The 12045-nt window shown below is 40.6% G+C and overlaps 2 protein-coding genes across 3 annotated transcripts in view; both read left to right on the top strand.

Annotated features, from left to right (window-relative positions):
* The window catches only part of LOC104611881 (zinc finger protein-like protein), a 37781-nt gene extending 28568 nt beyond the window's left edge, over positions 1 to 9213 (top strand). For both annotated transcript variants that reach the window (XM_010279144.3, XM_010279145.3), the window contains exons 6-7: positions 8378 to 8497; positions 8625 to 9213. In XM_010279144.3, the coding sequence (XP_010277446.1) occupies positions 8378 to 8497; positions 8625 to 8897 (393 nt within the window). In that variant the 3' untranslated portion in view covers positions 8898 to 9213. The remainder of the gene's footprint in view (positions 1 to 8377; positions 8498 to 8624) is intronic.
* A 643-nt stretch (positions 9214 to 9856) lies between these two features.
* On the top strand, positions 9857 to 11630 carry LOC104611880 (Nucleotide-sugar transporter family protein). Its single transcript, XM_010279143.3, has one exon. It carries the CDS (start codon positions 10045 to 10047, stop codon positions 11092 to 11094), a length of 1050 nt encoding a protein of 349 aa, XP_010277445.1. The 5' UTR covers positions 9857 to 10044; the 3' UTR covers positions 11095 to 11630.
* Positions 11631 to 12045: the final 415 nt, after the last annotated feature.

The raw sequence follows: 12045 nt of genomic DNA, 5'->3' as shown, positions 1-12045 counted from the left end.
GAATCAATAATCCAAGGGATCCTACGATTACCTGAAATGGTTGCATGATTGGCAGAAGCCTGTATACTTGAATGAGCAAATGCAGAAGAGGTTGAATTTTCTAAAGGGTTGGAAGAAGAGGTCACACCCTCTAGGTGACTGATCATCCTCCCAAACTTCTCATATTCTGCCTTCATAGCTACTAACTACACACTAGCTGCCATCTCTTCAGTTTGGTATCTGTCACTATCTGGACCAGCAACAACATTAGCACTCCCTGCCCTTTTATTATCAGACTTTTTTTGAAACCGAAGTGGTAGGATCTCAAGATGCAATTTCCAACACTTGTCTTTAGTGTGTTTTGGCTTTTTACAATACTCACAGATAATCTCTTTCTTCCCTGAGCTACATGGAGTCCCTGCAACCCTCTTGGGTTTCACTCCCATATTAACAAAGTGATCATTTAGACCAGCCCCTTGGACCTAGACAAGTCTTCTGCTTTCTTCACTACTTACCAAGGCATATGCTTAAGATAATGAGACACTATTCTTGGATAAAATATTTTGCTTTGCAATGTCATACTCTGGATTCAGCCCTGTCAAGAATACACCCTGTTTCTCTCAACCAGTTTTCTGTAGGTCTCAGCATCATTAGTGGTGTCCCAGGTTACAGCTTCTATCAAATCTATTTCTTGCCATAAAGACTTCAGTGTTGAGAAGTATACAGCTAATGGTTTCTCCCCCTGTCTCAAATTCTTCACATCACTTCTCAACTTGTAAGCCTTGGCCACATTTAATTTTTGGGAATAGGTTTCAGCAACACTATCCCAAATTTCCTTTGTTGAATTCATCCACAAATAGTGCCGACTAATCTGTGGTTGCATTGAGTTCACAAGCCACCCAATAATAGTATAATTTTCTTGCATCCACTTTTCATATGATGGATCATCTTCCAAAAGAGCCTTTTTGCTCCCGGAGATAAAACCCCACTTGCCTCTACTACAAATATGAATCTTTACTGATTGTGACCAAGCCAGATAATTAGTTCCATCCAGCTTAATTGTGGTCACAACCAGTAGAGAGTCTACAGAGGCTCTCGAAACCTGTCTGGATTCAGCAACATGCTTGTTTTCAAAGTCTGAGGAGTTCATCTTCTTAAACACTTCAAAAATGACTTCAAACAACTTCGAAAAACACCAAATGAGACAAAACAAAAACTGTGTTGTGAGCCAACCTCTATGTAGCCGTACTAGTAATCTGCATCACACCCAGAAGCTGGGAGAAACAGAAAAAATTCAGCCGCTCCTTGTAGACTTCACAGAACACCAATCCACTTGATTCGATCTTCAAGAAGGAGAATGAGAAAGCCTTCAGTCACTGAGTGCCTAGGTCAAACTCCCTATGGGGCCCACAATCAGATTTCTCCAGAAAATTAGGGTTTCGGGCAACACACTTGAATCTGTTAAGGGGACGACAAAACCAGTCCTCTTCTCTCCAGAAACCACTAACAACTGGGCTGAAATAGGTGCCTTTAACTATTCATACGATTTAGTTCTCCATACACACTGTGTATGAGAAAAAAAGGTGAAAAAAAGGGAAAAACGAGCCTGCTCTGATACCAAGAAGAAAAACAGCCTTTTGAGAAGAAAGGACTGTTTAGAAAGATGCAAAAGTTCAAAAGAAAGTAGCAGAAATCAGAGTTCAAGAGGAGAGAAGAAGAAGAAGAAGGTGGCGGCAACTTGGGTTTAGAGAGAGATTTTCGAACATAATCTCTTCTCTTACACCCTTAATTCTATTTTATTAAGTAAAACTTTTGTAATTTACAGAGAAGCCCCTAGTTGGGCAGAAAATTAAAAAGACATAACATAAGAAAGAATAAGCCCAGATTAAGGCCCATTACAGCAAAGAACATAAAAGATAAAAAAAGGATAAACAGCCTATGGGCCATTCGGCCCATCTTCTCTACAGAATCTAAACAAAAAAAAATATTATAGATCTATATAGGTCTGACCTGGGCGACTTCAGATCTGAAGTTTCACAGTGATTGGAGTAGCCGATTGAGAGAAAATGAAGAAACCCTATTTCTGATGGCGAGCTTACAGAGAAATAGCAGTAGAGATGTGCAGATCAGTACAGCAACATATGAAATCCATAACTGAAGAAGATGGGCCGATCTCACAGATCTAAAAGGATGTCAATCAAGGACAGGTTGAAAAACCTGCTCTGATATGTCAACTTGGATCAAATCAGAGGAGAAAGAGTTGAGAGTGAAAAGGGTGTGTTCTGTCTTGAACCACACGCCCAGAAATATTTAACTTATATATGAGATAATACAATGTTATGGAAAGGACAGTTATGTCCTTGTCTTACAAGAAATAATAAAACAAAATATATTGTACATAAGTTACAACATAAAAGGGTGGTCCCAAGGGCCAAAAAAGGAAAGATGTAAGAGAATTAGATCAGTCTCTACAATCCTCTCCCCCCTATTATTTGTATGTGTAATGGAAATTCTCTCTATTTTCATTAAACTAGTGGGGGAAGAAGGCCTATGGAAAGGCTTTGAGGTGACTCCAGGGTGGGGAAAGGGTGCAGGTATTACAATTTGCAGATGATACTTTATGTTTTGTGGAAGCAAAGGAAGACCGAATTGAGATTTTGGCTGGGGTGCTCAGTTGGTTTGAAGTAGTGTCAGGTTTGAAGGTAAATTGGAACAAAAGCAGTTTGTTTCCGGTGGGAAAGGTGGAAAATATTGAGGTATTAACAAATAGGCTAGTCAAGTGGGGTGCTTACCAACTAAGGGTACATTTGGTTCGCAATCGGAATAGGAATGGTCTATTCCCATAGTCTGTTTGGTTGAGATAGGAATGGGAATGAGAATTAGAATCAGCAGGAATGAAATTTCATTCCCAAGTAAGGGGCAGGGAATGACCATTCCCTCAAATGGGCGAGTGCCATTCCAGCAGGAATGGGATTGGGTTTCCGATTCCACCCAACCAAACAATTGGAATCAGAATAGCCCATTCTGATTCTGATTCCCGACCCCTATTCCCACGAACCAAATGGGGCTAAGTACTTGGGTCTCCCCTTAGGAGCTAAATGTACTTCTGCTTTGATCTGGGAACCAGTTCTGGAGCATTTGGAAAAGAAATTGGCTTCTTGGAAGGCTAAATATTTATCCTTAGGGGGCAGGATTACACTGTTAAAAAGTTCTCTGACTAATCTCCCAACTTTTTATCTTTCCCTTTTTCCTATCCTGGTAGCCCAAAAGATTGAGAAGCTGCAGAGGGAATTTCTGTGGAGGGGGTGGGAGAATAAGAAGAAAGTACATTTGGTAAGATGGGAACAGGTGTGCTTACCAAAAGATAAAGGAGGTTTGGGTATCAGAAAAGTAAGGAGCTTTAACACTGCACTTCTTGGGAAATGTATCTGGAGGTTTGGAATGGAAAGAAAAGATTGGTGGACTCTAATGGCAGCTAAATACAATACTGACAGTGGGGATTGGATTACTAGCTCTTCTTTCAGCTCTCTTGGCTGTTCAATTTGGAAAAAAAATCATGGACATTCTTCCTGTCTTCAGCAGAGGATTGAGACCCAGGTTGGTAAAGGGGATAGACTGCTTTTTTGGAAGGACCCATGGTGTGGGCAATCTACTCTCTCAGATCAATTCCCGCAGCTTTTCCAAATTGCAAAACCTCAGGATGTGTTCATCTTGGAGTATTAAGAAGTTAATGGAAGCTTTTTTATCTGTTGCCCTTCTTTTAGAAGGAATTTTCAAGATTGGGAGAATGAAAACATCACTGAACTTCTGGAGCTGATTTCCCTTTAGCCCCTGGATTTGTGGAGGATAGCTGGGTATGGAGTTGGAGTTCAGATGGCCAATTCTCTGTTGGATCTTTTGTTAGACATTTGTCTAACCTTAGTCCACGGGATTTTTCTGCTGCTAAAGTTTGGAATTCTATAGCCCCATCAAAGGTTAATGCTTTGGTTTGGGCTGCATCATTAGATAGATGTTTAACTAAAACCCATCTGTTAAAAAGAGGTATGTAGATCCGGGATTTAGTATGTGTACTATGTGGGCAAAAACAGGAAGACAGTATCCATCTGTTCATCCACTGCTCTGTCTCGACAAAAATCAGTACTGGGTATTAGCTGGGCCATGCCAAACACTGTGAAGGAGCTGCTGAACTGCTGGGAGATGCAGGGGGCTGTCAAAGCTTGCAAGAAGCATCTGGGAGACAATTCCGGATGCTGTAATCAGCTCTATATGGACAGAGAGAGACAAAAGAATTTTCCGCAGCATATTCAAGGACTCAGAAGATCTTATTGCTTTTGTCTTTGGAAAACTTCTTTATTGGGTCTCTGCTGTCAAGGGGTTTCAGGCCACCCAATTGGGGGCTAGGTTGTATTTTGGGGGTTTCTGGAACTTGTAATGACCTGGAATTCCTGCTGTCTCGGCCCAAAAGATATTTTTGGGGGGGACTCTCCTGTATCATTATTTCTGAATTAATAAAAGTTTACCTTACCTTTAGTAAAAAAAAAAAAAAGACAATTCAAAAAAGAGTAGTTTTTTTTTAAGTATCTGGGACCTAGTAGTTAAAGGGTTTGTTAATAAACATGCTTCTTGGAGGAAAATTTATTTGTCTTTAGGGGGAAGGATCACTATGATAAGAGTGACTCTGATCAATCTGCCTGTGTATTTTATGTCTGTCTTTAAGGCCTGTGAATGTGAGTAGAAAATTGGAAAAGTTGATGAGGGACTTCTTGTGGGAACTGGGGGAGGAGAAAAAGGATGATAGAGTTAACTGGGAAATGGTCAGTAGAAGCAAGAAGTTAGGCGGGTTGGATCTAGGCAATTTACAAGAGAGGAATATGGCTCTGTTGGGAAAGTGCCTTTAGAGGCTTCCTATTGGATAAGGACAAGCTTTGGGCTAAGATAGTGATAGGCATTCATGGGCTTGCAGCTGACGGTTGGGATGCTGGATTAATGACTGGGGATAACAGAGCCTCTCCTTGGAAGGTTTTCCATGCCATCCTCCCGTTTTTCCTACCTTTATTCAGGTATGACCTCTATTTTGGTAAATCTTATAAAATTTTGGGAACAAGCATGGGTGGGTAACTTCTCTCTGAAGGAAAAATTCCCCTGTTTTTGCCCTGTCAAGATATAAAGATAAACATGTGTCCTCTTTCCTGGTTCCTTTAAACTTGAGGAATGGTGTCAATAGGGATTTGGGTTTGAGAAGGGGTGTGAGGGATTTGGAAATTGATGATGTTTTGGACTTGATTCGTATCCTTAATGGGATTTATTTGGATTCCTCTAAACCTGGAAGTTGTATTTGGACCTTATCCTCCTCTCCCGGTGAAGGAGGTCTGGGGTAATCCCATCCCTCCAAGAGTTGGAGGTTTTTGTTGGGAAGTCTTCCTGGAAAGAATTAATACTTGTGACTTGCTCCAAAGTTAAAGGACTGATTGGTGTTTATCCCCAAAGTGGTGTATTTTGTGTAAGGCTAATGGAGAAACTTGCTTTCATTTATTAATTTCCTGCCCTTTTGCAACCTTTGTTTGGGAATGATTTTTCTCATTGTTTGGGTGTAGGTGGTCTCCCTCAGCTAATGTGCAAAGCTTATTGGCTTTTACTTTCTTGAGATGGCCAAAGAAAAGGGGACGAGTATTATGGAGATGTGTAAGGGTGGCTGTGAGCCGGACTTTATGGGAAGAAAGAAATGCAAGATTATTCTTAGATAAGGAAAGAAGTAGAGAAGCTGTCATTGAAATCATTATGGTGAGAATGGTTCATTGGGTAAAATCTATGAAGTTATTTGCTGATTTCTCAACAGGTGATTAGTTCTGATTGCCACAATGCTAATGTAAGCCCTGTTTGGTCTCCTCCAATGGTTGACTACGTTAAGTTGAACTTTGATGGGAGTAGTGCTGGGAATCCAAGCCCTTAGAGGGGTGTTTAGGGACAGTGAAGGCAAGATCATTGGTCTATATACTGGCTTGATTGGAATAGGTGACTCCCTAAGGGCTGAGGTTGTGGCAGTCATGGAAAGAATGCAAAAGGAAAAGATATGAATGTGAGAAATCTGATTGTACAAAGTGATTCAAAGCTGGCATTAGAGTGGCTGCAAAAGGAAGATAAAGGTTTTTGGATTTTCAATAATGGAAAAAAAGAGATTCAAGTGGAACTGTGGAAGACTCAAGATATGGAAGTGCAGTTCAGCTAGGTTAAAAAGGCAGCAAATGGTTTTGCTGATGTTTTAGCAAAACAAGGGGTGGGGAGAAACCAGTTGTTTTGGGCTCAATAGAACATTAACTTCTTAACAAAAACATAAAAGTTAACCATATCTATGTTAATGACAAACTTGGAATTGAAAACTATGCCAATGTGTGCATGGATGCTCATGCATGCATGCACACACATGGACTTTTGCGTGGTACACTGACCACACCAACCATCTTAACTTGGTTAATTCAGAGTCATAGGCTTGAATGAATCTGACACTGGACAGAACGGAATGGTGGCGCAGGATTCATGTAGTGATTGTAGCCAGCCCCATATAGTTGGGACAAGGCTTAGATAATGATGAGGCTTGAACGAATCTGGTCAGTCACCAAGTTTTAATATCGTGGTTCTTGCAAGCTAATAAAAATGTTAATTGCTCATCAAAACTTGGTTCACTATGGGCTTGGAAGGGTTCTCTACTTTTCATTGCAAGAGTTCTTATAGTTGTGCTGGGAAGGGTGAAGCTTTGTTATATATAGAAGTTTAGGCGTGCTTAGTTTGTAAGTAAAGCTTCTTGACATGGACAAGGATCTTATACATTGTTTCTGAAAGGTTTGCCTTAGAAAGTTTGTGGTGGTAGTGGGGGAGGGATTATTTTGCTTTTTCCGGTAAACTGTATTCTCCATATCAAGATTATGGATATTTTTCCATGGTATTATTGTCGTCACATTATTTACCATCTTCAGCATATATTTGACATTTTCAGTTCTAGGAATATACATCCTTTTCTGAAAGGTATTTGATGGAAGCGATTATACTCAACCATTTTCTTGTTTAAACTACAACACCCTTCTTTTATTAATTCACATTAGTCCACTATTCGATTTTGATCAAAACCACAGGCATTAGATATTTGTTGTGATAGCATACATCAATGTTTTCAACCCGCCATTGACCCGGCCATTCAAACCGTCACCCAGCCAGGATTCAGGGTCCGGTTCAGTCAAGACTCGTCAGACGGTAAAAAAACGCTGACTTGGCCAAGAACTATTCGGCACGTCTGGTTGAACCATTGACCCGTTCGTCCTGGTGATCGGGTCACGGGTTGCACAATCAATGCATGCAAAACTTTTGGAGGCCATAACTTTGCACTCTGATGACCAATTGGGGTAATTTTTTTTTTTATTTTGGGTAACTTTTCAAGATCTATGTGTCCCAAGGAGCCATAGGCGCCTTGACCCACTATTTTTGCGAAAAATCCCTTTTTAGCCTCAAATTGCAATTTTTAATATTTTATAAATTAAAAAAAAATTAAAAATCGAATTAAAAAAATATACATTAAATATAAAATAATACATATAACATATCTAAAACATATTTATACATTATTTATTGCTGAAATATATATATTTATACACAAATATAATGTGTGTGTATATATATATACTTATACACATACATGTGATGATGTGGCACGGTCTGAACCATTCGACCCAGCTGGTCGAACCAGTGACCTGCGACCCAGAGGCAAAAATGGTTTGGCCTCCGGGTTGGTTTTTAAAACACTGGCATACATGGTTATCAGTATATGAATTCCTAAAAAGGGGTGGGGTGTCAGTACATTATAAAGACTTTTTAAATTGTCTGGAGTTGTTAAACAATTTAGCACGTTTTTTTGTGAACCTTGTTGTGCATGCCAACTCATTGTAATAACATCATTTGTTTCTTGTGATGAGCTCAATTTTTGTGTTACAATTCTTTATTTTTCTCTCTCTTTATCCTTGTATGCACTTGAAGTAAAAAATGATAGTGGAAGACGCATCTTGTTAGTTATGATCATTAAGAATGGGCATGTTTGTTGAAGTCTTGAAGAACAAGCACTTATATAATTCATAAAAGAAAAGCACTTATATACATGTTTATAATTTTGTCCCAACAGTTTTGACTACAGTGTGATGTTTGTGAAGAACAAGCACTTTTTATATTGCCACTACCACTCATTGGAATGATTACATACAAACAACTGTGTTATTTGCTGGAAATAAAGGAAAAAGTTATAACTTCTGGTTAAAAGATTGACTTTTTATGGTAAAAGATTGTATATTTTTACTTATCAAAAAAAAAGATGGTACATTTTTCAGCACCAATGTGATGTTGGGGTTGAAATGTGCAGGCACAGGCAGCTCTATCTGAGAAAGTTCCCACAGTTTCACAAAGTCAGGGAGCCTCTTCGACCTCAATTGTTAAATCATGGCCTCAATCTAGCAGCAGTGCACCAAGCATGTCTAAAGAGGTAAGGCTCGATTGTTTAATACAAAGAAAGCCTCTGCTGGCCACTGGTTCAACTAGCTTGTTTTCCTCTTTTTCTTTTTTAAATCTTGAACACAGTCAAACTCAACTATGCATCCTTCTCTAATCAGGAGGAGCTAAAGAGGGCAATCGATATAGAGAGAGAAAAGAGAGCAGCAGCAGCTGAGAGGAGAATAGCGGCAGCTCTCAATGCTCAACCAGGCAACACTACTGTGGCACTGGTACCCAGCAGTTCACAGCCCAAAAGTGGGGTAGCAGGTGACATTAGTTGTTCATACTGCAATATCTCCTTGGCTGGCAAAGTCCCATTCCATAGATATCACTACAAGTACTGCAGCACAACATGTATGCATGCACATAGGGAGATACTCGAGGCTGGATAAACCCACCATGCTTTCTGTTAATGGGTTGTGATTTATCAGGGTTAAGTTACTTATTCTTCATTGTGGGTGCATTGGATATTTCCCACCATGACATGAGAGGCTTTTCTTGTTTCTACCCTCATCATAAAGGTGGCTCATAAATTGCACAGATTGCAAGGCAAGTAGGAGGGGGCAGATAGTAACCAATTCCCTAGGTAAGAATATTGTAAGAATTCCAGTTTTATTGCAGCAACAGTTCAATTTGATGTGTAGATGTATCAACTGGCTTCGCCTTTGCTTTTATGACCAAACATTGTCTATTCATTTACATACAAAATATGTGGGGACCCTTATATTTATCCTCTATAGTAATGGCATGAAAACTACTTCTCATCCATTAATGGGCAAACCACAGTCCACAGGTCATGTAACGAGCAACGTGCATGGCTGCATTCTGTTTTGCAGTCTTTAGGGACCATCTCTCTTTAAATCTTTTGTTTCAGTTGCTGTGCTGTGAATGCGCACACCGACAAAAAACAATAAACTGAACTTCACCACAACTTCAAATCTCAATATCAAAATCAGCGAATGAAACCCCAAATATACAGAGAAGAAAGGGAGAGGATATGTGTGAACGGATCTCGATCTGTTTTTTTGACTCACGCATGTCGTTGTCGCGTTTAGATTGTAGTTTGTACCCAAATCAACATTTTTTTTTATTTTATATATTTTTTGCTCATTATTAATAGTTTAAGCAAAAGAAAAAAAAAAATAATCAACGTCAGATCAGAGATTCAGAGTAGAGGTCTGTCTACCTCTACCAGTAATTCAATACCGACACGAAGTCACGTGGTGTGTAATGATGTTTTCCTTCCCCATTCTCTCTCATCCAACGGCTGTACGTCCCCTCTTTAACTCGAATCTCAACGGAAACCGTCCGATTAGATCTACTCGCACGCTTATTTCCTTTTAACAAACATCCATCATCATCGGTCGTCATCCCTTCCCTCAGTCTTCACTCCTCACCCAGAACTCTTTTTCAGATCTAAGAGTTAAGACCTCTCGTTCTCTCTCGTCGGAGAGAGGGAAGAGGAAGTAGCTAGGGTTTAAACTTTAGGCGAAACAATTTTGCTCTTCTGAAACAGAGGCAGCGTGAGAGATAGAGGCCATGGTTGAAGCTCAAACATGGACGACGAGGCGGATGAGCAACCCAAGACTAGAGGCCGAGCAGGTGGTCGACATCCCTGCCACACCAACCGGCGATGTACGAAACAACAACATTGGAAGCCTGCTATCTCCTAATCTCTTAACGGCCCTGATCATCGCTTCCTGGTACTTCTCCAACATCGGAGTCCTCCTCCTGAATAAGTACCTCCTCAGCTACTATGGCTACCGCTACCCCATCTTCCTCACCATGCTTCACATGCTATCCTGCGCCGCCTACAGCTTTATCGCCATTCATTGGTTGGAGATCGTCCCCTTTCAGCACATCGTCTCTCGTCGACAGTTCCTCAAGATTGCTGCCCTCAGTGCTATATTCTGCTTCTCCGTCGTCTGCGGCAACACTTCTCTTCGCTACCTCCCCGTCTCCTTCAACCAAGCTATTGGCGCCACCACTCCTTTCTTCACTGCCGTCTTTGCTTTCCTAATTACCTGCAAGAAGGAAACTGCTGAGGTCTATCTAGCGCTCTTGCCAGTCGTTTTTGGTATCGTCTTGGCCAGCAATAGCGAGCCTTTGTTCCACCTTTTTGGATTTCTAGTCTGCGTGGGATCCACTGCCGGACGAGCTTTGAAATCGGTGGTTCAGGGGATACTACTGACGTCGGAGGCGGAGAAGCTTCACTCCATGAATTTGCTTCTGTACATGGCTCCCATGGCTGCTGTGATTTTGCTTCCATTCACCCTCTACATTGAAGGCAACATCACGGCCATTACGATGGAGAAGGCCAGGGAGGATTCTTTTATTGTTTTTCTACTAATAGGGAATGCCACGGTCGCCTATTTGGTCAATTTAACCAACTTCTTGGTTACGAAGCACACAAGCGCATTGACGCTTCAGGTGCTGGGGAATGCTAAAGCGGCGGTGGCCGCCGTGGTTTCGGTGTTGATTTTTAGGAATCCGGTGACTGTAATGGGGATGACGGGTTTTGCCGTCACAATTATGGGGGTTGTGCTTTACAGCGAAGCAAAGAAGAGATCTAAAGTTACGGCTCATTAGCCAGATTCTAATTCGTTCATTGCCAGCCAGGTATGCCGGATTAGCTTTTTCCCATTTTGTGTTTCATTTATCCCCTTTGTTCCTCTAAATCATCGCCTATAGCAAAAAAGGACAAGAAAGAGAAGCGAAACCGAATCGAATCAAATGACTGTATAGGGTGGACATTGGAGTAAAGAAAAGTGATCTCTTCTTTTCTTTTTCTTCTTCTTCTTCTTTAGTTCTGGTGGGGTGGTGAGAATGGAAGGAAGAAATTCTCTTTTTCCACTCTTCTCTGTGTCTGTAATTCTTATATGCCGGTTGATTGCAGCTAGAGCAAAAAGGTGACTGATTGGGATTCTTTTGGGTGATGTATGATAGTATTGTAGGGGGAGAAGTACAGACTAAACAAAAGCAAAACCTTCTCCCCCATTTCATCAAACTCAAACTGTCAAACACACCTGCTGTTTGAACTCTGTTTCTATTATTATTGTCATGTCGTCCCAATTTTTTCTTCCAATTTTAGTATATATGTTAAAGAAGGTTTGCTATTGTTAGCATTCTGTGGATTCTTTCAACTTTTGGTACCAAGTTCGCGCATGGATTATCTTTATGATTGTTTCGCTTTCATCTATTTTGTAAATAGTGCTCAACAAAGCAGTGGCTGATAGCGTTCTAGCTAAATGATTTCTGTTGGTGACCACCGACAGTGCCACAGTGGTAGTTTAACCCACATGGTTTAGTTCAAGGTTTTGATGCCCTGACTTGATCTATAGCTTGATAAACCTCTGGTTAACCTGTTTTCCATTAACTAGTGGGGGAAAAATTCTTATTCTCTCTGTTACTGCAATGGTTTTATAACCTTAGTGATCCTAAAACTGTCGGCTGTCCCTTGAGATAAATAAGAGATGTAGATGGAGACTGGTGTTTGTGAAAATCTGGGAAATCTTATAAAAAAAAAAGATAAAAAGTAGG

The sequence above is a fragment of the Nelumbo nucifera genome, chromosome 1 (assembly GCF_055504915.1).
Source record: "Nelumbo nucifera cultivar China Antique chromosome 1, China Antique-T2T, whole genome shotgun sequence".
Taxonomy (NCBI): Eukaryota; Viridiplantae; Streptophyta; class Magnoliopsida; order Proteales; family Nelumbonaceae; genus Nelumbo; species Nelumbo nucifera.
This window is presented reverse-complemented; position numbering and strand designations above follow the sequence as displayed.